Raw genomic sequence first — 23,972 nt, 5'->3', positions numbered from 1 at the left:
CCCCCATAACATTTATTGTGAGAATATGTAATAGTGATACTACTGATTTTTCTTCACTTTATTTATTTTTCTTGAAAGGAAGTCTTGCTCTTGTCCCCCAGGCTGGAGTGCGGTGGCGCGATCTTGGCTCACTGCAACCTCTGCCTCCTGGGTTCAAGTGATTCTCCTGCCTCAGCCTCCTGAGTAGCTGGGATTACAGGTGCCTGCCACCACGCCCGGCACTTTTTCTATTTTTAGTAGAGATAGGGTTTCACCATGTTGGCCAGGCTGGTCTTGAACTCCTGACCTCACGTGATCTGCCCACCTTGGCCTCCCAAAGTGCTGGGAATACAGGCGTGAGCCACCATGCCTGGCCTTTCTTCACTTTTTTTTAACTAACATTTTTATTTTAGTAGTTGTAGATTTACTGAAGTATTGCAGATAATAGAATTCTTCTAACCCCATCCCCAGTTTCCCCTATTAAAGCTTATATTAGTATGATACATTTGTCACAATTAATGAATCAATATGGGCACATTACAGCCGAAAGGGGCGTGGTGGCTCACACCTATAATCCCAGGATTTTAGGAGGCGAAGGTGGGCAGATCACTTGAGGTCAGGAGTTCAAGACCAGCCTGGCCAACATGGTAAAACCCTGTCTCTACGAAAAATACAAAAACTAGCCGAGTGACGCACACTTGTAATCCCGGCTACTCGGGCAGGCGGGCAGGGAGGTGCTGAAGTGAAAAGATCACTTGAACCCAGGAGGCAGAGGTTGCAGTGAGCCAAGGTCACACCACTGCATTCCAGCCTGGGCTACAGAGCGAGACTCCATCTCAAAAAAAAAAGAAAGAAAAGATACATTAGTGAAATTCTATACTTTATTCAAATTCCTCCATTCTCGCCCAGTGCCCTTTTTCTGTTCTAGAATCCCATCCACATGCCACGTGACATTGTATCGTCATGTCTCTTGACTTTGACAATCTGTCAGACTTTGTGTTTGATGGCCTGATAGTTTGAGGAATACTGATCAGGTATTTTGTGGAGTATCCCTCAATTGCGGTTTGTCTGATGTGTTTCTCATGATCATGCTGGGGTACAGGTTTTCAGAAGGAGAAGCAAAGTTCCATTTTCATCACATCATATCAAGGGTACACACTATCAGCGTGACTTATCACTGCTGAGGTGGACCTTGATCAACTGGTTGAGGTGGGTGTGGGCAGACTTCTCCACTGTAAAGCTGCTCTTCCTCCTCTCCTCCTTTCCACAAGGTAATCTTTGGAAGGAAGTCACTATATGTAGCCCACACTGAAGAGTAGACAGTTTTCTTCCCCTCTTTGAGGATGAAGTATCTTAAAAACGTACTTGGAATCATTCTGCAAAGATCTCTCTCTTCTATTTATGCAACCATTTGTGTCAGTATAGACAAAGGGATAGTTTTATACTATGTTATAATGCAATCCTGCTTTACTTTGTTGCTGTCATACCCCCATTATTGTAGGGTTTTCTTTTTCTTTTTTTTTTTTTTTTTTGAGAGGAAGTCTTGCTCTTGTACCCTAGGCTGGAGTGCAGTGGCGCAATCTCGGCTCACTGCAACCTCTGCCTCCTGGGTTCAAGCGATTGTCCTGCCTCAGCCTCCCAAGTAGCTGGGATTACAGGCGCCTGCCACCACACCTGGCTACTTTTTGTATTTTTAGTAGAGATGGCGTTTCACCATGTTGGCCAGGCTGGTCTTGAACTCCTGACCTCAGGTTATCTGCCCGCCTTGGCCTCCCAAAGTGCTGGGATTACAGGTGTGAGCCACCGTATCCAGCCGGGTTTTCTTTTTCATCGCTTCCTATATTCCTTCTGATATATCACTTTCTTACACTACAGGATGCTCTGGACTTGCATGTTTCCCACTCCAGTCTTAGAATCAGCTGTTTCTCTAAGGAGCTCATTTTTTAAAAAATTGGACAATGGTATTAGAAACCAAGATCGGCCGGGCACGGTGGCTCAAGCCTGTAATCCCAGCACTTTGGGAGGCCGAGTCGGGCGGATCACAAGGTCAGGAGATCGAGACCATCCTGGCTAACACGGCGAAACCCCGTCTCTACTAAAAACACAAAAAATTAGCCGGGCGAGGTGGCAGACGCCTGTAGTCCCAGCTACTCGGGAGGCTGAGGCAGGAGAATGGCGTGAACCCGGGAGGCAGAGCTTGCAGTGAGCTGAGATCTGGCCACTGCACTCCAGCCTGGGCAACAGAGCGAGACTCCGTCTCAAAAAAAAAAAAAAAAAAAGAAACCAAGATCTAGGAAACCGTCGTTCTCAGCAAACTAACACAAGAACAGAAAACCAAACACTGCATGTTCTCACTCATAAGTGGGAACTGAATAATGAGAACACATGGACACAGGAAGGGGAACATCACACACTGGGGCCTGTCAGGGGGTTGGGGGCTGGGGGAGGGAGAGCATTAGGAGAAATACCTAATGTAGATGACAGGTTGATGGGTGCAGCAAACCACCATGGCATGTGTATACCTGTGTAACAAACCTGCACATTCTGCACATGTACACCAGAACTTAAAGTATAATTAAAAGTAATAATAAAAACGAGACCTAGGCCGGGCGTGGTGGCTGAAACCTGTAATCCCAGTGCTTTGGGAGGCCAAAGAGGGTGGATCACTTGAGGTCAGGAGTTTGAGACCAGCCTGGCCAACATGGTGAAATCCCATGTCTACAAAAAATACAAAAATTAGCTGGGCATGGTGGTACGTGCCTGTAACCCCAACTACTCAGAAGGCTGAAGCAAGACAATCCCTTGAACCAGAGGTGGAGGTTGCTGTGAGCCAAGATTACGCCACTGCACTCCAGCCTGTGTGATAGTCTCAAAAAAAAGAAAAAAAAAAAAAAAAAGAAACCAAGATGTAGGTTCTAGGTGTACTTGTTGCTGCGGAATAAAACCAAATTATAAATTTTTTTTTAACTGTTACACCAATTCTTGCTTTGCTTTCCTCTGACGACAAAATCTCCAGACTAGGACATGCAAGTTAACTGTATGCTGTTTTCAACCAAGGATGCTGACGGTGGTCTCATGCATTATGTGGCCAAATTCGTGAATTGTGACTCCCTTTATGCCAATTATATTTAAAAAATAAATCCCCCAGCTGGGCGCAGTGGCTCATGCCTGTAATCCTAGCACTTTTGGGAGGCTGAGGCGAGTGGATCACGAGGTCAGGCGTTCACAAGACCAGACTGGCCAATATGGTGAAACCCTGTCTCTACTAAAAATACAAAAATTAGCCAGGCGTGGTGGCGTACGCCTGTAATCTCAGCTACTCGGGAGGCTGAGGCAGGAGAATCACTTGAACCTGGGAGGCGGAGGTTGCAGTGAGCGCCACCGCACTCAAGCCTGGGTGACAGAGCGAGACTCCGTCTCAAAAAATAAATCCCTGTCTTAAGTACATACAGGTTCACTGTGGCTCTTCTACAAATGTGTGGAATTGATTTCTCACTAACTGCCCTGATCAGACCCTTTATTGCAGGTAAAGAAGAAAAGCACAACATACATCTTTTAGGCACTTTTTATTTTCCAAAAAAAAATGTCGTTAATATATAAACATCTCATTCTCTCAAAAAATTCTACAACTATACAGCTGTTTGCTCCATTATTTGCATAGGAAATGACCACAATACAAAAATAAGAGGGAAAAAGAAGCAAAACAGCAACCAATTTATGCTTTTCATGTAGGTGTGTTTCCACGTATAAACATTTTGAAGCCTCTTACAAAATTATTTACATCGTTTGTCATCTATTTACATGTTTTAAGAGCAACTTTTCTAACAAACAAAACTATAATTTATCAAGTTATGAAAATTGTCTTCTAAAAAAACTTACTATATTACCACAAAATAAATAAAGATAAACAATATTTTAAAAACAAAATTAAATTTTCATTTCAATTAAGACCCCTTTTGGCATTTTGCTTATTTATTCTGCCCTTTGGTTAACAGCATCAGCATCACATTACTATTTTATATTGCATATATGTAGCACTTGCTTCCTTAAGTTTTCAACATATCATTTATATTTAAAGGCAGACACTGAGTCAGTATTAAGAGATTAAACTGCACTGTAATTTAGATAAAATTACTGTGTCTCACTGTATATTACATGCAAAATCCACATAAATTGTCATTTAACCAACAGTACTGCAGGAGCGAACATCTTGATATATGAAAACTGCATCAATTCAACGTTTCGGTACATGAAACTGCATCGTAAATGCAACATTGTCATATGTGAAAACGACATCATAAGTCCTTCTTTTTAAAAATGACATTGCGTTTAGCTTATTGTAAGAGGTTGAACTTTTGTATTTTGTAACTATCTTTAAGCTCTTCAGTTTATAATTCATATAAAACGCCTTTTGTATTTAAAATAATCCTATTTTAATCAGTGCATGAAATTTGCTTTTTTAAAGTTCATTTGAATGATTATTCCTTCCCTCTAAAGAAATGATTTTGGTAATGTTGAGAGGTATCTTACCACAAATTCTAACTGTAAGTGTATTTACGGTTATTTTCAAAAGAATTATGACTTTTCCCCAAAAGAATCCTAAAAAACTTGTAATAAACCTATAAAGCTGATTTGCATATTTACAAAATTTTGAATAGCAAATATAGGCAACTCATATATGTATATATATTTTAAAAACCCACACATTTGTTCAATGGCTATTTGTGAATTGCCAGGTACACTGTATACCTCTAAGGAATTATCTACTATTGAAAAAAACTACTCAATGCCAAGTAAAATCTTGACATACAATCCATTCTTCTTCTGGTGCCTGCCAACTGATTTGTTTACTGAACACTGTCACATTAAATGACGGTGCCTAGGTAAAAATGCTGCACACACTCCCCTCCACCCCCACCCCTTACCCATGTTGAGATGTGGCTGCCTGTCATGAGATGAGATCTGCTTGAGTAAAGCCATATACATTACAGCAAGCATTCCAGATTCTTAAAATGACCAAACACTTTGGTATTAATACAATGTATTCCCTGTTTTCTCAAATATACAAAATATACATTTCCAGTTTTTGTTGTTTTCTTTTCTTTTTTTTTTTTTATATATATATATATAGGAACAGTTAGGTTTGTTGTTTGAAAGGGAGCCCGGGGACCTGGAACGGGTCGGGTGGCATGGGCAGCGCTCAGTTCTGGTGCCTCTTCATGTGCAGGGCCAGGTGGTCGGAGCGCGAGAAACTGCGGTTGCACACCCCGCACTGGAAGGGCTTGGCGCCTGTGTGCTTCCGGTAGTGGCGGGTCAGCTCATCCGATCGCGCGAACCTCCAGTCGCAGCCTTCCCAGGTGCACTTGTATGGCTTTTCACCTGTGACAACAAACAAAGGAGGTGAGGCGGCCTGCTTGTAATGCAAACATCCTAGATAACACTGGAGAAGGAATTTCAAAGAAAAAAAATCTTGGCCAAGCGAAGGAAGGAAAGCTCATGAATTCCATTATGAGTAAATACATATCAAAGCCACACAGAGTAAGCTAGTTAAGAGTTATTTCTTATAACCTCCAAGTATTTTTTACCTTATAAAGAAAAAAGCATTTTGTGTACCTTTGAACAACTGAAGAAAAGCAATTTTAGGCAAATGCGAAATGATTCAGTGCCCTTATTTTTATGTACTCCTACACACATAAATCCAGGAAATGACTAGATGAGCCTGAGTGGCTTTATCATTATTGTGCAAATACAGTTTCTATACCAACAAACCCAAATTAAATTATTATAGGACTAATGGCTGTAAGGTGGATGAGGGAGGAAAAAATTCAGAAGCTGTTGCACGAATCACCTATACAATGAATTTCATGTACCACAATTGCTTAACCAGAAACTGGTATTAGATGTTTCTAAATTAGCCAGGTTGAAGCTTGCAGCTCATAAATCAGTTCACTTGAACACATGGCCTCCAAAATGGACTATTAGGGCATTCACTTTTTGAGATTCACACACATCTTCACACCCTCTTTTTGCAGACTGAAGCAAAACACTCTGGTACTGATAACTTCACACTGGTAAAAAGGTTAGACCATGAAACAACTGTAACAACTGTGACATTTGTTGACTTGTATTTAGTTTTCCTTTGTCAAGTGTTGCGCCCAAAATTCATTCTATAAACAATTCGCCAAGCATCAATTATAGGCCAGGGGCCGGGCGCGGTGGCTCAAGCCTGTAATCCCAGCACTTTGGGAGGCCGAGACGGGCGGATCACGAGGTCAGGAGATCGAGACCATCCTGGCTAACACGGTGAAACCCCGTCTCTACTAAAAAATACAAAAATCTAGCCGGGCGAGGTGGCGGGCGCCTGTAGTCCCAGCTACTCGGGAGGCTGAGGCAGGAGAATGGCGTAAACCCGGGAGGCGAAGCTTGCAGTGAGCTGAGATCCGGCCACTGCAGTCCAGCCTGGGCAACAGAGCAAGACTCCGTCTCAAAAAAAAAAAAAAAAAAAAAAAAAAAAAAAAAAAAAAAATTATAGGCCAGGAACTGTCCCAAATACTTGCGATACAACGGTTAACAAAATAAAAATGGCTGGCCTCATGGAGCTTACATGTGTAATATACCTCTAAAAGTCTGAAATTGTTCAACCTACCCATTCCATTCGTCCACAGTTCTCTTCCCTTGAGTAGTGAGTTGGTATGTTCCTCCCTCCCATCCTGTAATGTATATTATTCCTAATGCTCTCCAAAGTTTGCCAGCTGTTTAACTTTCAAAACTACTAAATATTCATAATGTAGTCTTAATTCACTGTTGGTGAATGAATCCTACTGGAGATCATGTATTCCAGTAGGAATAAATACCAAAACGTTCTTTCAGTGAGCATTAACTAGCAGTTCCTACATTTATGATTTTATGATTTTCTATGAATTTTATTTTTTTGATAAGAATTTGTGAGATAAATTTGTACATTAAAGTATTATTGGCTTACTGCTGAGTTTTATACAGATACCTTTTTACCTCTTAAACTCTCTTACAAAAATCTTTTCTTCTGAGAGGGAGCAACCTCAGAGTTGCTTTGAACACTTGTTTAGTTCTGACGAAACAGAAACTGCACAACCTTTCTGCCTAATTTAGCAGTATCATGTTCAGGAAGTTGTAGGATTAACTAAGTCAGTCTAAACTTTAAAAGACCCTGTCCTCATCAACTGAGATTTCTACAATTTGTGGTTAATATTTTCGTTGTCCTGATAACCACTCTGACTCTCAGACAAAATCCCATAGGGACAAAGAAGAAAGTGCCAAAACAGACCACATGAAAGTGGTCCCAATTTCCTTCCCTTCAGATTTCACCTGCATTTCCCATGGTATGGAACTGCTGTGCCATACTTCCTCTCTTCTCTCCTCTGCCTCTGACTCAGACAGTTTTGGTTTTAATTCCCTTTCTGATTCCTATCAATCCACTTTAAAAACGCACATCTCAATTCTAGAATTTTTCCTCCCCTCATAGGAAATTCGAACCAGAAATTTAACCTAAGACATTCAAGCCTTTTATGAAACAAAGTATAGATCACGTTCTTGCACTTACAATCACATAAAATATTTGATATATAAAAATATTTTAACACCAGTAGTAAATATAGATATCACATTTATGGATGTAAATCATCACAAAAAATAATTTTGCACAGTACTATTAGTTTTTGTTCCCTGTGAAAAATAAACCACAGAAACAAACATATTGGTTAAATACTTTACTGTCATTTATTTTTATTTTTTTTATTTTTTTTATTTATTTATTTTTTTTGAGACGGAGTCTCGCTCTGTCGCCCAGGCTGGAGTGCAGTGGCCGGATCTCAGCTCACTGCAAACTCTGCCTCCTGGGTTTAAGCCATTCTCCTGCATCAGCCTCCTGAGTAGCTGGGACTACAGACACCCGCCACCTCGCCCGGCTAGTTTTTTGTATTTTTAGTAGAGACGGGGTTTCACTGTGTTAGCCAGGATGGTCTCGATCTCCTGACCTCGTGATCCACCCGTCTCGGCCTCCCAAAGTGCTGGGATTACAGGCTTGAGCCACCGCGCCCGGCCTTTACTGTCATTTAATGGAAAGAAAAAGCTATTTCTGATGTCTGAGACAAGGAAAAAAATTCCTATAGTGCTCCCAATTTTAAAAGAAATCATTCTAGTCTTTTGAATTTAATAATTAAATAGCAGAACTGAATTTTCAGAGTTTATGTAAGAAACAAGGGACACTAGACTCTTTTTGTTCACTATTTTTATTGGCTATGAAGCAATAAACTGCACCAGTATTTTTTAAAGTTTACTTTACTGATTGCTTGAAATACGGTAGCCATTAAAGTTTCTAAAACATTTGGGGTTTTGCTCTCAATTTATGCACATCTATAGATTATTCAGCCAAGAATACTACCAGTGTCTGGAATGTTAGTTACTGGGGCCAAGTCTTACCATAAAAGTAAGGACAACTATCCCCCACTTGGGGCAGTTTCTATGGGATTTGTTCAAGTGTCAACACCATTCAAGTAAAACATCGTAGAGGAAGCTGGTACCCAATTTCTGGCCAAACAGCAGACTTGGGCCTTTCTTCCTCAGCCAGAAACACTATGCACAGTACTTCTGGGAAACCAAACTGACTTCCTTTAAGTTATATTTCAACAGGATAGAGCTTTCAAAAGTTTAATTGGATTTTTACAGAATCTCTTTCCAATACCACCAATTTAAAATATTTAGTTAAGCTCTTTCAACATCAATGTATTTTTAAGTTCTCATGCTGTTAATGTGAAACTTTCCAAAGGCAAAAAGAAAAAAGTGACAAGTTTGTACAGCACAGAAAACAAGCTCCAACTTTATCTCAAAGTATGTGTTTTCTCATTCTGTTTTTAAATTACAGGAGTATTTTGCTAGAATCTCTAATCTTTGAAAACTATGTTCAAGTTAAACATACATACTATCCATGCTGATAAAGTCATTAACATACTTTACAAAAATGTTAAGCAGAAACATTACCAGCAAAAAGAAAAGGGAGCAGGCACCAGCAGCCATGGAGCACATACTCCAGAGCGAGGTGCTTCTCATTCTCTCGCTTCCTCACAATAACCCCGTGAGTTAGAAGCAAAACGATGAGCTCCACATTAAGAATCCCGGTCTGCCACTTTTCCTTAATGTCCCACTTAAATCTTCCATTAGCAAACACTAATACACTCTCTTTGAATGATTTAAGGAACACATACATATTGTTCAAATTTATTTCCATATTCTAAAGCCACTTGTGAAGGTCAGCCAAGGAATGGCTTAATGGAATCACAGCAGGCCTTGCACCCCAGATGATCTGAAACACAGGGCACAACTTGGCAGAGCCAGCCTCTGTGGGACCTGCGGGGTCCTGAGCACTGTTCAGTCAGGTATTGGCAATTCCCAGGTATCACCTAACACCTAACAATAGCTCCTTTCCCCCAGGGTAACTGAATTTCAGTGGGTTAGTGGAACACGTTTGTAAGCCATTTTAAAAATCCTCAGCAACAAACTGAAAATCGTCTTTTTTTCCCCCCTCTGAACAGATTTTAAAATGACTTCTGAACCTATCACAATGGAATGGGAAGTTTCTCTGCTCTGCTGAACACATTCAATAGACTCAAACCAAGGCCTTACCCTAAAATGTTCTACATAGATTCTTCTAACGAAAGAACAAAAATCACTGATGGAAATATTTATCTTAAAAGTTATTTTAGATAATTTTTTTTAAGTTTATTGTAGCAAATTTGCACATCGGTTTCCTTTCTGGTGACTAAAAGACAACTCAATCAATAAAAACTAAAATACCATGAGAATTAAAGTCACTGTTTATTACTGAAGGTGTAACTTGTACTAAATGCCTTGCAAAACACAAATAAGACTTAGTTTCTGGCCTCAAAGAACTTAAAAATCTGTATCTTGTTCTGGGAACCTAAACAATGTAAACTTTTAAAGTAGAATAAATTATTTCAACCTAATCTAAACTCTTAGAACTTAAGAGTCCTTGAAGCTCAAAATGAGCTCTTATTTCAAGAGAAAAATATTTTCATGCAATTCAATAACAATTAGATTTTTCCCATCATTTGAGACTTACGAAATTTAGTCTCTGAAACAGGCTATTAGATTTGCTTCTAAAAACCAAAAGGGAAAAAAATAGGAAACACTTATTAAAGAAATTCATAGGAGAATGATTTAGATATCTAAGAAAAGAGATAAAGTAGGATGATTTTAGCTCACTAATTGATATTTTTATATCTATGCCGGTAATTTTCCATCCAAACACCTTCTATTAAAACTCATTGTCACAGATTTCCTATACTTGGAACAGAAGGCCCATATCAAAGATTAGTATGATTAGCATTTGTAAATGCATCTAATTATTTACCAGATAACACCATCAATATTGTGCCCATTCAACCTAGGGAAGCTGATTGCCAAAAAACGAAAAACCAAAAAAAAAAAAAAAAACAATGAAAGAGGAATTCCTTTCCTTTTCTCCTCAATTCATGTTTATCCCTTTCTTTAAAGTCCGATACCTCACCCCTTCTAGAAAGCCTCTGAACAGGCCAGGAGAAATCATTTCACTTTTCTGTATCCCCATCACTTAAATTTCTGTTGAGCTATCGATTTGCACCTGCACATATACTGCTTTAGGAAGGCTTCGAATACTTGTATTTTGCCTCCTTAACCAGCTTTTAAAGTTCTTCAAGGGCAGAGACTATCTTCTATTCCTGCTGTAATGCCACACTTTCCCTAATGCATCTTGAAAACAACTCAGTTATTCTGATTAATGAAAAGGAGGGAAGGCATAAAAGGTTCTTTTGAGGCTGTCAGCTTTTTCTTCTTCTGTGGACCCTCCTGCAGCAGGGCTTTGCCCTGCCTAGGACCACTGAGGGTAATCAGATAATATGCTTTTAGGTGAGAACCATGTTTTGAGCCTCTTCCGGAGAAAATAATCAGAATCAGTTATTGTCCATTCTGAAGTTATACAGGGATAAATAAACTCTGTATAAACAAATTTTCCTACGTAGAACTGGACTGGACTTCAGGAAAGCCAAGCCATACTAGAGCCCTAGTGCTGGTCAAAGGCAGTGAGGGGACTTCTCCCAGGGTCAGAAAGCACTGATCTGCCAAACCCAAAGAGGGAATAGGTGGGAACACGATGTCAGGGGTTACACTTACAGTCTACATCCTAGCAGATGTCTGGAATCTCTGGACTCCTGAACTACTGCTACTTCTCCTCAGGGTTCCCAGTAAACATTATGAAGACTATCCCGTCATTAATAGAGTTAATGAAATGAAATACCAATTCTTCAAGTCTCCTGACAACAAGACAACACTCGGATTCACTTTCTTACTATGGGAGTTCACACTGACATTAAAAAGTGTCGAAGAATTTCACCTTTTTTTGGGAAGCAAAACAGAAAAATCCTCTATTTTCATATTTTCCCAGTATGGAATGAGTACTAGATAACTTTCCCTTTAATTTGCACTTCACATGGTGACCCTGACTAGTAGGTCTCCTCCCAACTCGTAAAGGTTTACCTTTTCATAAAGTAGCCAAAAATAAATTTCTTCTTCTGTATAGATATTTTTTGGTAAAAGTTACCTACTGTGTCCTTCTAAAACTGTAATTTATCCTTAGTAAGAGCTGTTGTTTGAGATCTTTGAATATAAATAATACTGGCTAACAGACTAGGAACGCTGCTACGGAGATACTTTTACTAAAGTAGGACACATTATTTCTAATCTTTCACCAGAAATGATGTAGGTCATCAAGTAAACAGCTACTACATTCTATAGGACCAAAAATATCTGACAAATTCTTGGGTGACTGTATTATTATTTTTTAAAAACATTACTCTCTACTTTCAAGACTAATTACTTCTATCTCCACTCCAGCAATTCTATTTAGTCTATTTATGAACGATCTTCTCCCACTAGGTTAAGAATAAAAGGGCAAGAAGAGATTATTCGTATTTGGATTCTCCACAAAACCAGTAAAAAATATTTGCTGAATCAAATTATACTTCTTAACCTTTGATAAGCTTTATCATCTCTAAACAATGTTTAATCAATTTCCTATGTAAATGTTTTTCAGATGAAAGAACAAGTCCTAAAAGCAAAGTTTAATCTTCCCAGTGAGTCATTAAAAAGAAATTGCTTCTAAGAGCTTTCATGCTCATAAATACCTTTCCTGGGGTCTGAACCAGCAAGTCTCTTAAGCTACTACTTAAAAAAAAAAAAATTCTGTTTGAAATTATCAATACAGAAAATAAATTTCAAAGCTGCAAATGAAAAAATTGAAAAGAATGAAAAGAATGTTTAATAAAATCTAATCTAACACAAATGTGATACTTCCTCTGAAATAGGTTTCAAATAGAGACTCAAAAAACCATTGAGTCCTAAATCTCTTCCTGAAAAAAGTTTTTGCCTGGGTTACCTCTACCAATAAAACAGGTTACACATGTAACCACTATTAATATATTTCTCGATTCACATTGTAAGATCTCCATCCATTAAGGCCCAAAGTGAAAACCTTTGTATACAGTTTTCCTAAAAAGCCTTTTACCCTGTTCCCACAGTTCCACAAAAAAATAAAAAAGTAACTAATGTTCAGAACATTGAATGTTCCTTTTAGTAAGTACCTACAATGAAAATATCTTTATTGTCAATATTATCGATTATTATTATTTTATTTTTTTGAGACAGAGTCTCGCTCTGTTGTCCAGGCTGGAGTGTAGTGACATGATCTCAGCTCATCGCAACCTCCACCTCCTGGGTTCGAACGAGTTTACTGCATCAGCCTCCCAAGTAGCTGGGACTATAGGCATGAGACACCATGCCCAGCTAATTTTTGTATTTTTAGTCGAGACAGGGTTTCACTGTTAGTCAGGCTGGTCTCGAACCCCTGAACTCAGGTGATCCACCTGCCTCTGCCTCCCAAAGAGCTAGGATTACAGGTGTGAGCCACCAGGCCCAGCCAAATATTATTGAGATTTTAAAATCAAAAGCTATACTTAATATATTCCATGAAAAATGACTTTGGAGCAAAGACCTAGAAAGGAAATTTTTTTTTTTGAAATGGAGTCTCACTCTGTAGCTCAGGCTGGAGTGCAGTGGCATGATCTCAGCTCACCGCAACCTCTACCTCCTGGGTTCAAGCAAGTATCTTGCCTCAGCCTCCTGAGTAACTGGGACTACAGGCATGTGCCACCACACCTGGCTAATTTTTGTATTTTTAGTGGAGATGGGGTTTCACCATGTTGGCCAGGCTGGTCTCGAACCCCCCCCTGAATTCAGGTGATCCACCTGCCTCGGCCTCCCAAGTACTAGAATTACAGGTGTGAGCCACTGCGCCAGGCCCTAGAAAAGAAATTCATACCTAAGGATTTTTTAGTACCCAAACTGAAACTCAATATATTCAGCAGCAAATCTCAAGTAGAGATTTATATAAAGTATACCTAATAACATCTTACTACACACGTCAGTAGGCAATAAAGTCTTCTGCAAAAGACAGTAAGGCAGAAAATGGGAATGTAACCCCTTTACAAACCGGGCTTCCACTAAAAAGTCTTTCCAGGACTTAATGTGGAACTCTTTCCTAAACAGGGAATCTTGAACACAGTGCTTTAAGAGTCCATTTTGTGCGCCAGGCAGTGGCTTACGCCTGTAATCCCAGCACTTTGGGAGGCTGAGGCCGGTGGATCACCTAGCTCAGGAGTTCAAGACCAGCCTGGCCAACATGGTGAAACCCCGTCTGTACTAAAAATACAAAAATTAGCCAGGCGTGGTGGCAGGCACCTGTAATCCCAGCTACTCGGGAGGCTGAGGCAGGAGAATCGCTTGAACCCAGGAGGTGGAGGTTGCAGTGAGCCGAGATCACACCATTGCACTCCAGCCTGGGGACAAGAGCGAGACTTCATCTCACAAAAAAAAAAAAAAAAGTCCATTTTGTGTTCCTATGTTATTTGTACAATGTTTCCATTTTCTCTTATGGGCATGTTTCAAATTGTCCTTTTCCACTGTCAATCTCTAGTAAACCACTCTGGGATCACTTAGTATACACAGAATAGGCAGCACACGGAGTCTGGGTCTGAGGAATACTTGAGCCAAGTGTGTGCGTTGTTCAAAGACTTTCTTTGTACAAATGCTAATTTCCTGCCCTGTTCCAGATAGCTGAAACTGGGGGAAAAAAAAAATCTAGAAACGTTACCGTACCCTGATTTCCCAACAGCTTTAGCATATTCTCTAAAGTTAAGTGCATATCCACGCACATGAAGAGAACCGCTAGGACTTCAAACATTCTGTGTTGAGTTCGTGGCTTACTTTTTCAGAATGTTTTCTCCAGAAAGAACTTTTTAAATTTCTACAAAGTTTTGTTTGAGGATACAGTCAATATTTTTTCCTACTGATTTTAACTTCTTTCGGCCTCAAACCTTTGCAAACTTGACATTATTTTAAATATTCATTATGATATTAAAGAAAAAAGTAAGGTATGTCACCATGTAATACTGGCTGCAACAGACAGTGCATCAGTCATGTTGATTTATAAAGACAAAACAGTATGTGACTCTTAGGTACTTGGGAACAACTTTAGAGTGATGGCAATGTGTTCCACCCCTTGTAGACATCATGAAGCATATAAACTTCAGTAGAAAGTTCATTTAAATGCTGTTAAAAGTACAAGTATTTTGAATTGGAAATATACCACTCATTGACATTGTTGCCTAGAAGCAGTCATAATTATTTCTCACCAAAGGCATAAATGTATACACACACATATTACAAATAACACATGCAAACATCCACATCTGTAAGGGGTGCTTCTACAGGCCTTATGCTATATTATGTATGTACAGATGTAAATAAATATAATTATTCTCTAGAATAGAAGCAAATTATGTTTCCAGTATTGTCTAATCACACAAAGACGACAGAACTTTGTATTATTTATATGTGATGTCCTGATAAAGAAATCAAAGTATATGAACTTAGAAGACTTGAATGCTATACTTCTGGTTTAAGAAACTGATATATCATCTACTCTGTCATCTCAGATTACTTTAAAAGTTCTGTTTTGTTAAGACTATTATTTGCTTAGGTTCAATTTGCAACCCAAGTTAAAGAAGCATTTACAATCTAAAAATCTGGAAGAAGTAATTACACTCAGATGTAGGCTGTTTTCATTGCTTAAATTATTTTTAAAACATAAGGTAACTTGACATTTTAAAGCAATTACAATTATTTTCCAAAGAAATGCTAGGGTGCTTCACATTCTGCCTGTAAAACGGCAATCATTTAAAGAGTATTTTATGTCATCAAATACAACTGTTGTGTGGTTTTTAAAGTCCTCTGATAAATGGTCCAAGAGGGAGGAGGAGGACAGAAAGAAAACCCAAAAAAGCTATTATATAAGAGAATTAATTTAGAAAAACTGTTCTAACTGTTCCACCTGGGCCTTAAAGGGAAGAAAAAAAAAGAAAAAACACCTTTGCTGGCTTCAGACACATTAATTTAAAAACAACAGGCGGGCATGGGTGGGGAGGATGCAATGAGAGAACAGGTAATTTTAAAAGGCATTGTCTAGAAACTAGAAATGAGGAGAAAACAACCTCAATGCTCTATGATTACCCAAGAACAGGTTTAGCCAGATGAACAAGTCTGCTACAAACCCTCCCCAAGGCATTTGAAAGACTATCAAACAAAACTTTATTAAACTGGATTACATGTTCTCATTCATTAGATGTTGAAGGCCACAATGTTTATGGTCAGGTGAAAAAGCTGATGCAAGGGACCCAAACCAGGCCTTCTTTTTGGTCTGTTTTTATTAGTACAAGCACTGTTAAGACAACCCACGATTAAATGTATCTGCCAGCAGGTCAAGTTCCTGAATCGCAGGTATAAGCATTCAGGGCACTAAACCCTGACAGGGGGTGAAAGGCTATTCAGATATGGGTTTGACTACATCCCTGCAATAAGTAGCTGATTACATCGTTATATGCAATTGTGCTCTTTTATGAGGAGACTTTAACCCCATGAAAATGTGTTCCCTCCTATCTCTTGTTTCAAGGACTTCCAAGAGAAAAAAACAACAGCTCAAATGTCTTTATATTTCCATTTATATTCTGTAAAAGGACATTTTGGTATTACTATATGGAATATTTTACTGGCACTTGTCATTTGTATCTTGAAAACTTTAAGTTGGAGTTTTTATAACATGCTTAATTCATTTGTGTTTAACTATAAAAATTTCTACCTTGGGCTGCTTATGAAGGATCCTTCCTCTTATGTAATCAGTTTGTCTCTATGCAAAAACCTCAGGCCAAAACAGCCTGCTCATTTCATAGATAAATACAAAAGATGTCTTTTCCTTAAAAGCAGTTTCTCAGAAAGCCCTGGAATCTACTACACTGTCATCAGATTTTAATAAGTAGTGTTTATCACTGGGATATCAAGCAATGCTTCCTAACATGCATACAAAATGTCTGCAACCATATTCCTCTTAGGGCTCTATCTCAGCACTGACCTTTGTTCAAAGGCTTTTACTTTTTAATGCAGCAGTTAGAGATAACTACTTCATTTATCAAAACTCAATTTCCATAGTAACATCTAGCCTGGGGAGATTCAAGTCCTCACACTAATCCAACAACCCATTCAAAGGAACTGTTGAATACTTTGGTTTCCATAGCAATGATGGAATAATACATTTTGCTAGGTCATTGCTTTTATTAGCAAACTTATTCTTTGAACTTTAGGTAAGGCTGTATTTATTGAGGGAAAAAAACAATCACTTTATGTAAGTTCTTTCCTTTAGGGCTGCTCTTTCAAGAAAATCGCAATTAGTAACCATCTATATATTTGAAAATATTTGGAGTATTTGGGGGCCTTTAAAGTATGCCACCTGGTTTCATCTTAAAATGGCTTCTGATATAATTTTAAAATGTAAAAGTTCTTAAAAGTGCTGATTGGGCGCAGTGGCTTCCGCCTGTAATTCCAGCACTTTGGGAGGCCAAGGCAGAGGTCAGGAGTTTGAGACCAGCCTGGCCAACATGGTGAAACCCCATCTCTACTAGAAATACAAAAATCAGCTGGGCGTGGTGGTGGGGGCCTGTAATCCCAGCTACTCAGGAGGCTGAGGCAGGAGAATCGCTTGAACGTGGGAGGCAGGGGTTGCAGTGAGCTGAGATCACAACACTGCACTACAGCCTGGCGACAGAGCAACACTCAGTGTCAAAAAAAAAGTGACTGCAAATACAAAAGTAGAGTGGCTAAATTTAAAAGCACAAGTAAACAACAATGAAATGTAAGCTAGAATAAAGATGAAGTGTCTCATACATACCAAGTTTGGGCTGGGGCTTCTAACCCATTTCTGACCACCTGATTTTAACACTGCAATTTCAGCCCTACCTTTCATCAAGCACAGAAAACATACTAAACACAGATATTTTAACCTATAGGTGAAACTAAAGATAATGTTTTCACCAATTATGCTGTACATGAGTTTAAAATGGCTTTCTCAGAGCAAAATTATGTGTTATGGAAGAAAATGAGTTTTTTTTTTTTCTTCAAAACACTGCCATTACAAGTTTTAAAATCCATTAGTAAACATCGTTGTTTACGTTTTTGGGTAATCAATTCTATGAGCGGTGACAGGGCAAGAAGGCCTTAGTGAGGGAACATCACCGGCCTTCCTGGAACCAGATTTCTCATGGAACTGAATTCTGAGCCAAGCCCGTGCTGAAAAGGTAGGCTATTTATTTAAAAAAAAAAAAAAAAAAAAAAAAGTTGACAGAAGAAGAGATCAAACACGTGTTAGCTTTTAAAAGGATGAATACCACTTACACTATTTACACAACTCACAGAATTAACAAGAAAATTACATACCAGTGTGAGTCCTCAGGTGAGCTTTTAAATGAGAAGACTTTGTATAAACTTTTGTGCAACCTAAAATAAAGGAGAACAGCATGTCATTTTGGAGATCCTTTTGAAATCTTTACATTTGATGATTCAGTGTTTAAAATCTGGCTTTAAAGAAGAAATCTCTCATGCTAGATGAGATTATTTGAAGCTTCAGATTTAAAAGTTTTTTAAAGAGTCCTCCCCCATTACCCTGTTAAAGGCATAAAGTGATTTGTTTTATGTATCACTTTAACAGGAAAGAATGCAGATAATCAAGCCAAACTACAAATGGAAAATTTGTGTTTATATTCCAGTAGGTGCTGTACTTCCGTAATTTAAGAGTTACTATATGTTTTTTGGAAAATTTTAATGGCTCTAGAGCTGACAATGCTAAGCCATTATCCAAGATGACTGTAATTTTCTGTACTCCCACATTTGTTTTTTCATTTAGCACGTCATGCCATATCATGTATCAAAGTCAATAAATTTTGTCATGTATTAATCATAAACTAGCTTTCCCAGTAACTTGTAGATCTATTCCATGTATTGTCTTCAATTTACACTTTGGGCCACGTATCTCATTCAAAACTGAGCATATGCTCACATGCCATCAAAACCATTCTTAAATCTATCCTGTAGACAGTCTTGTACCTACCATCACGCTAGCTGCCTACAACCTCCACTTCACTACCAAACCTTATTTTCCCCTACCCTACTTTAATCTCTTTCTGGGGCACTTAATTTAGAATTAAAAACTGCAATTTATTCAATTGCCATTTTAAAGTCACACACACACACACACAACCTATTGATGCTTCAACCAGGTAAGAGCACATACCAGGGTAATCGCAGTAGTGGATGCGTCGTTTCTCCAAATCGGGATTACTCCTTCTATTGTATCTGACAGGTTGGATGTTTTGTGAGTTAACTGGCAGGGTGGTGGGTAAATTTGGATTGTGAATTGCCAGTTTAGAAGCAATTGTAGCAGCATAGGATGGAGGTGGGGTTAAATTCTGGAGCATCTCTGCTTGTCTATCTGGACTTCCAGGCTCTGAGCTTGGTGGTGACGGGGGAAAATAAGTGGCCTGTTGTGGAAGAAACTGACTTGGCATTGTGTATGTGCAAGGGGGCATGCCCTGGAATTGTTTCACTGCAGTCTGCGGAACAGCAGAGGTGTGTGTGTTAAGGCCTGCCATGGCAGCTGACATAGAAACATTAAGAGTGTCCATTGCTGCTGTCTGGTTTGTAGAACTGGGCATATCTAGATCCGGTGTATTCAGTAGCTGGTACAGGTGGCCCTGCTGGGGAGGGACAGAAAGATGAAGATCTGGTGTAGGAAGTTCTTGTTTGATGAAAATATTGTTCACCTCTGGAGCTGCGGTCTGGTGTGAGCTGAATATACTGGTGAACTCAGGGAGGGCCTGGGTCGGGGCCGGAGGAGGGGCAGTCGTTTCACTCTGGTGGCTGAAAATGGCAACAGGTTCTGTCTTGATGTGTGTTACGCACGGTCTCTGGGATTTGTAGAGGCCAGTTCTCAGGTGAGTGATGTCAGGGAGGAAGACGTTCATGTTGATACTGTAAGGTAACCCTTCAGTGTCAGTGAAGAACTGGTCTACGACTGAGGCACTGTCTCGTCTATACTTTTTATGCTCTGGAATTATAGGAACTGGAGGAAGCTGAGGTGTCAGATACTTCTCCATTTCACATCTTGTCTAAAAAAGAAGAGATACAAACATGCATAATCCACCTGATTCACCATCTTGGGAAGGACAAACAATCGGCGCCTACTAAAAATTACCCCAATCCCTGTATAAGGTACTCGGGCAAACTCCTCAGTGTTGCTTATAAACATATCAGGCTTATTTTGTCGATTGTGTAATAATTGGTTGACCAAAACCTTATGAAACTGTGTAACTGGTAAAACTGCTCCCCCAATCACCCCCAAAAGTGAAAGACGCAAATCAAGAAAAAAAAAGAAAGCAAACTGAAAACATTCCTTTCTGATGCAATAACAAGGTATCACCCCTGTACAAGCAGGATTCCCTGCCCCATTACACAGTTAAATTTGCAATTAGAGTACACTATTGAAATGTTGCCAAACTACCTCAATTCTGTTTAAGTCATAAACATTAAAAAGCGTGTTTTTTGTTTTGTTTTGTTTTTTTACAGAAAAAACTATGCAAACCTTTAAAATATTGCAAAGGTTTATTTGGCTAGACACTTCAAAAGTAATATAAAAAATATTCTTTGGCTACTTCTGTGTCTTTTCTTGTTTACAGTTCAATGAGAAATACAATGTTCTAAGCAAAACCTTGTATCCACTGAAACAAAACAATTTCACATTCAATATTTGACCTAAAGGTTGATTTTAATCAGCAGATCCTGTAATTGGTTAATATGATAATGAAATGTTCCTATTCATACCCCTATCTAAAACAGATCTTTAATTACCTAGGGGAAAATCACTCCCTCGCTAGAGTGCTGCTAAGGAGCCCGTGGGTGGGGAGGCTGCTGTATCCCTAGCACAGTCATCAGCAAAACATTTATCATGTCCTCCTCAGTGGGCCAATGCTACATTCCCCCCGACTCTGTAAAAAGCTCAGTCATCCCTTATCTTCTTGTGCCTCCAGAGCAGAAAATTGACAAACTGAAATAACCAAATACTTTTCAAACGATGATCTCTTTTCTAGGCTTTTAAATCAGCTTGTAACAAGTCGCCTCAAGCTTTTTCCAGCTATCTTCTCTCCTAGTATAACTTAAGCCTACATTTTTTAACACTGAAAAAGGAAATTTCGAAAGATAAGATAACCAACTAGATGGAATGGCGCATAGTATTAGCTTGGCACCTTAATCGGTAAATAAGACAGTCATTTTCTGCTACTACTTCATTTCAAATGCGTTTCATCTCGGACCTTGGTGTGGATCCGGACGGGGTTTCCCGGATAGACACGATTTAAAAATAAAAATTAACGCTCACGTCATGTGAGTCACATCTCTGACAAATGCCACTGCCCTCTCACAGCAGGACCCTGACAGACCCCACGGAGTAGGCGCTGGGTAGCAAATATGCGATACGCCAAAGGGCTACTAAATGAAGTGTCTTGAAATAAACTGAACTAAACCCTTTCGTGCACTGCGCTCCCGCGGCGGTTAGTGGTTTCTGATTTTAGCTCTTCCAGCTGTTTGCATGTGGGTATGTTTCCAATTTTTTTTTCCTTGGGACAGGCTAAAAGTCCCGGGAAGTTTTTTTCTGGGCTATATGACTCCCTGCGTGGGCGAAAGAAACAGGCGGTTGCTCTAATTCGGCTGCTGGGCAAGTGTAAAAGCCAACTGCCAGCTTTCAACGCGGCTCCGGGAGGAAATTTACGCGCACACGAAGAAAACAACACCCCCGGTCTTTTTTTTTTTTTTAAGGAAAAATAAGCGCTCCAACACAACCTTAGCTTTCCTAACTCTCATTTTCCAAACGCGGCCCGCGATCGCTTCTAAAGCAGGTTGAGCCACCGGCTATGAAATCTTGAGCAACCTCTCCCCAGCACCCCAATTTGCGTTTCTACTTAACCCGAGACGATGGGGATGGGGGAGCTCCAATGCCTTGGCACTGGGGAGCGGTAAAGGTGAAGACGTAATTTAAGTAAAACTGAGCGTAAGGTACAAGGTTTCGTCCCTCAAGTGTAAGAAAAACAACTAAGGTGCGTGTGAGCACCCAGTTCCCTCCCTCTGATCTCTCCCAGGCCAAGCCGCCGGGGCAGATTCCCCTCTATCCTTCCCCCCTCCCGACCCCTCATTTACTCTCAGCGAAACGCGGGTCCCCGGCCAGGCGTGCAGGGCGGGGCTGCCCACCCAGCACCGGCTCCGGTGCGCCCCGACGCACGCCCCAGCCTGGAGCGGCCCCTGTCGCCCGCGCGTCGCAGCGACGGGACACGCCCGGGCCCGGGAGTGCAGTGGTGGGAGGGGAGCGGCTCTTCCTACCTGGACTAGCTCCTCGGGAGGCAGCCGCGGGCCGGCAGCGGGCGGCTGGGCCGGCTGCGGGGCCTGCGCGGGCGCGGGCTGCGCCTGCGAGCGGTGGTGCGCGTGCTTCAGCTCCTCGCCAGGGAAGAGCGCCGCGTCGCGGGCCGGATTTGCGGCGCCCAGCACGGGCTTGAGCTGCGCGAACACGGGCTCGTCCTGCGGCGCCGGCGGCTGGGGCACGGGTCCCAGGCGGGCGCTCATGCTCAGCACCCGCGTAGCCATGGGCACTCGGGAGCGCGGCTCCGGGCGCGGGTCGGGCGCACTTCCCACCTCGCCCACCCTGGCTTGGGGCGGCGAGCTCGGTGCGGGGCTGCGGTCGGAGGAGGGGAGAGGTTTCGGGTGGACCCCTCAGACAGCGGCAGGCAGTTTTCGAAGGCGCGCACGAAAAGCAAAACTCTTCCGCTCTTCCACACGTAAACGCCAACGTCCTACGGGCGGCCACTTTCTCCCGCCCCGCCCCACTGCGCTCTCAGGCTCTCCAGAGCCCGCTCCCGCCACCGCCGACCTCAGCGAGAGAACTGCGAGCGCGCGTACCTGCCCCACGACTACTGACACTTGACGCCCGCCTCTATTTCACCCAACTCCGGGGGGGCGGGGCCCGCTCGCCTGATTGGCAGCGCCGCCGCGAATCCCGAGGCCTCAAGGCCGGCCGGGCCTGAGCGGCCAGCCTATGAGCAGGGAGAGAGGCAGCCAGGGCCCCGCCTCCGCCGGCCCGACCGCACCCCTCTCGGGCCACGAGCTTCGCGCGCAGGGCGGCCGCGCAGTTTGTACACAACTTCTCTGACAGATTGGGCTGGCGGAGCTGGGGGCGGAGGGAAGTAGCGGAGCGGGTGGAATCTGGGAAGAGGGGGAATTAGGGTGGAGACGCGGAGGGAGAGCTCTTCGCACTGTTCTCTGCCAGGATTAGGAAGAAAAAGAGTATTGCACGTCTTAGGTGTTGTGCAAGGACCTGAAACTCAAAAGCTGAAACCCAGAAGGCAGCTAGGTGGGGGCGCTGAGGCTTTTAGAGATTTGTCTAATGAGTGTGTACTTTTAAATATCCGAAATATACTTCTCTTTAGCAGAAAACTAGGGGCGGTGTGATAAACAAATTTAAAACAGCTCTTGTCTCATGTATCTTTAGCAGTGACTGTATCCATTTAACAAGGCAAATTCAGAATGCCTGAATAAAAGATTTGATGGGAAGCGTTATTTTCAAATCCTCGCATAAAAGCCTGAGTTTTTCCCACTCCTTCAGGATTTTAATTGCTAGACGTTTTCCCACACATTTGTACCTCCTATCCGTGTGTGGGGAGGAGGGCTTGGGCCACATGAATTTTGAAGTTTCTAATATTTAAGCCATGTTGATTCTAGCCGAAGCATGGAATCTAATTTAAGCACGACTGGCTCAAATGTGTACTTAAATAGACATTACATCTTTGACTTATTTTTGCTAGCACTGTATGTTAAAAAAATGGACTTTAATATTTACAAAACAGAAACCTAGCACATTTACCTCACATTGTGGCACCTTTTCCTACGAAGAGACAACCAGAAAGCCACAAACATAGACACATAGACACTGAAAACTGGGAATCCAAATTTGTTGGAAGGTAATAGCCAAATATATTACCGTCCATTTACTATGTTGTTATAATGGGAGGGTGAATTTTTGCCAGGAATCACCTAAGGAAACCACTTCCCTTAATCCTTAATGTTCTTGTACATGATTTTATCTGGCTTATTGGGAGGACGGAACAATAAACTGCAATAAAAATGCTTGTGATATTACTACAAATGTACATATGTTGACAGCACAGTATACCATTAGACAGTTTTACATATACGACAGCCTACTCATCGCTTCAGAGTAAAACAGCTTTAAAAAAAAAAGTATTTGAAAAAAACGTTCACTTCAAAGAGCATATCTATCAAAGGTATGGATCTCATTTTCAATGGGTAGAAAATTAATAAGCACATAAAGAAATGTATTTATTATTAGAACATATAAAATTATGCTGTAAACTAGGTTTTTCTCCTTTTCCTTCTCTTCCTGTTGATACATGATTCATTTCTACTAA

General features: G+C 40.9%; 1 protein-coding gene across 1 annotated transcript; it reads right to left on the bottom strand.

Moving 5' to 3' along the window:
* Positions 1–3,530: 3,530 nt before the first annotated feature.
* KLF5 (KLF transcription factor 5) lies at positions 3,531–22,459 on the bottom strand. The gene is made up of 4 exons (XM_005585996.4): positions 21,874–22,459; positions 18,740–19,613; positions 17,887–17,946; positions 3,531–5,358 (listed from the first exon to the last, which is right to left on the bottom strand). Exons 1-4 carry the CDS (start codon positions 22,132–22,134, stop codon positions 5,180–5,182), a joined length of 1,374 nt encoding a protein of 457 aa, XP_005586053.1. The 5' UTR covers positions 22,135–22,459; the 3' UTR covers positions 3,531–5,179.
* Between the last annotated feature and the right edge of the window lie 1,513 nt (positions 22,460–23,972).

This window comes from Macaca fascicularis, chromosome 17, assembly GCF_037993035.2.
Source record: "Macaca fascicularis isolate 582-1 chromosome 17, T2T-MFA8v1.1".
In the NCBI taxonomy this organism is placed as follows: domain Eukaryota; kingdom Metazoa; phylum Chordata; class Mammalia; order Primates; family Cercopithecidae; genus Macaca; species Macaca fascicularis.
The sequence above is the reverse complement of the archived record's forward strand: the minus strand, read 5'-3'. Positions and strand labels throughout refer to the sequence as shown.

Coding starts and splice junctions, on each gene's coding strand:
- KLF5 (XM_005585996.4), bottom strand. CDS start 22,134: ATGGCTACGCGGGTGCTGAGCATGAGCGCCCGCCTGGGACCCGTGCCC. Junction 19,614..21,873: donor CTCCCGAGGAGCTAGTCCAG/GTAGGAAGAGCC, acceptor CTTCTTTTTTAG/ACAAGATGTGAAATGGAGAA. Junction 17,947..18,739: donor CCACTACTGCGATTACCCTG/GTATGTGCTCTT, acceptor CCTTTATTTTAG/GTTGCACAAAAGTTTATACA.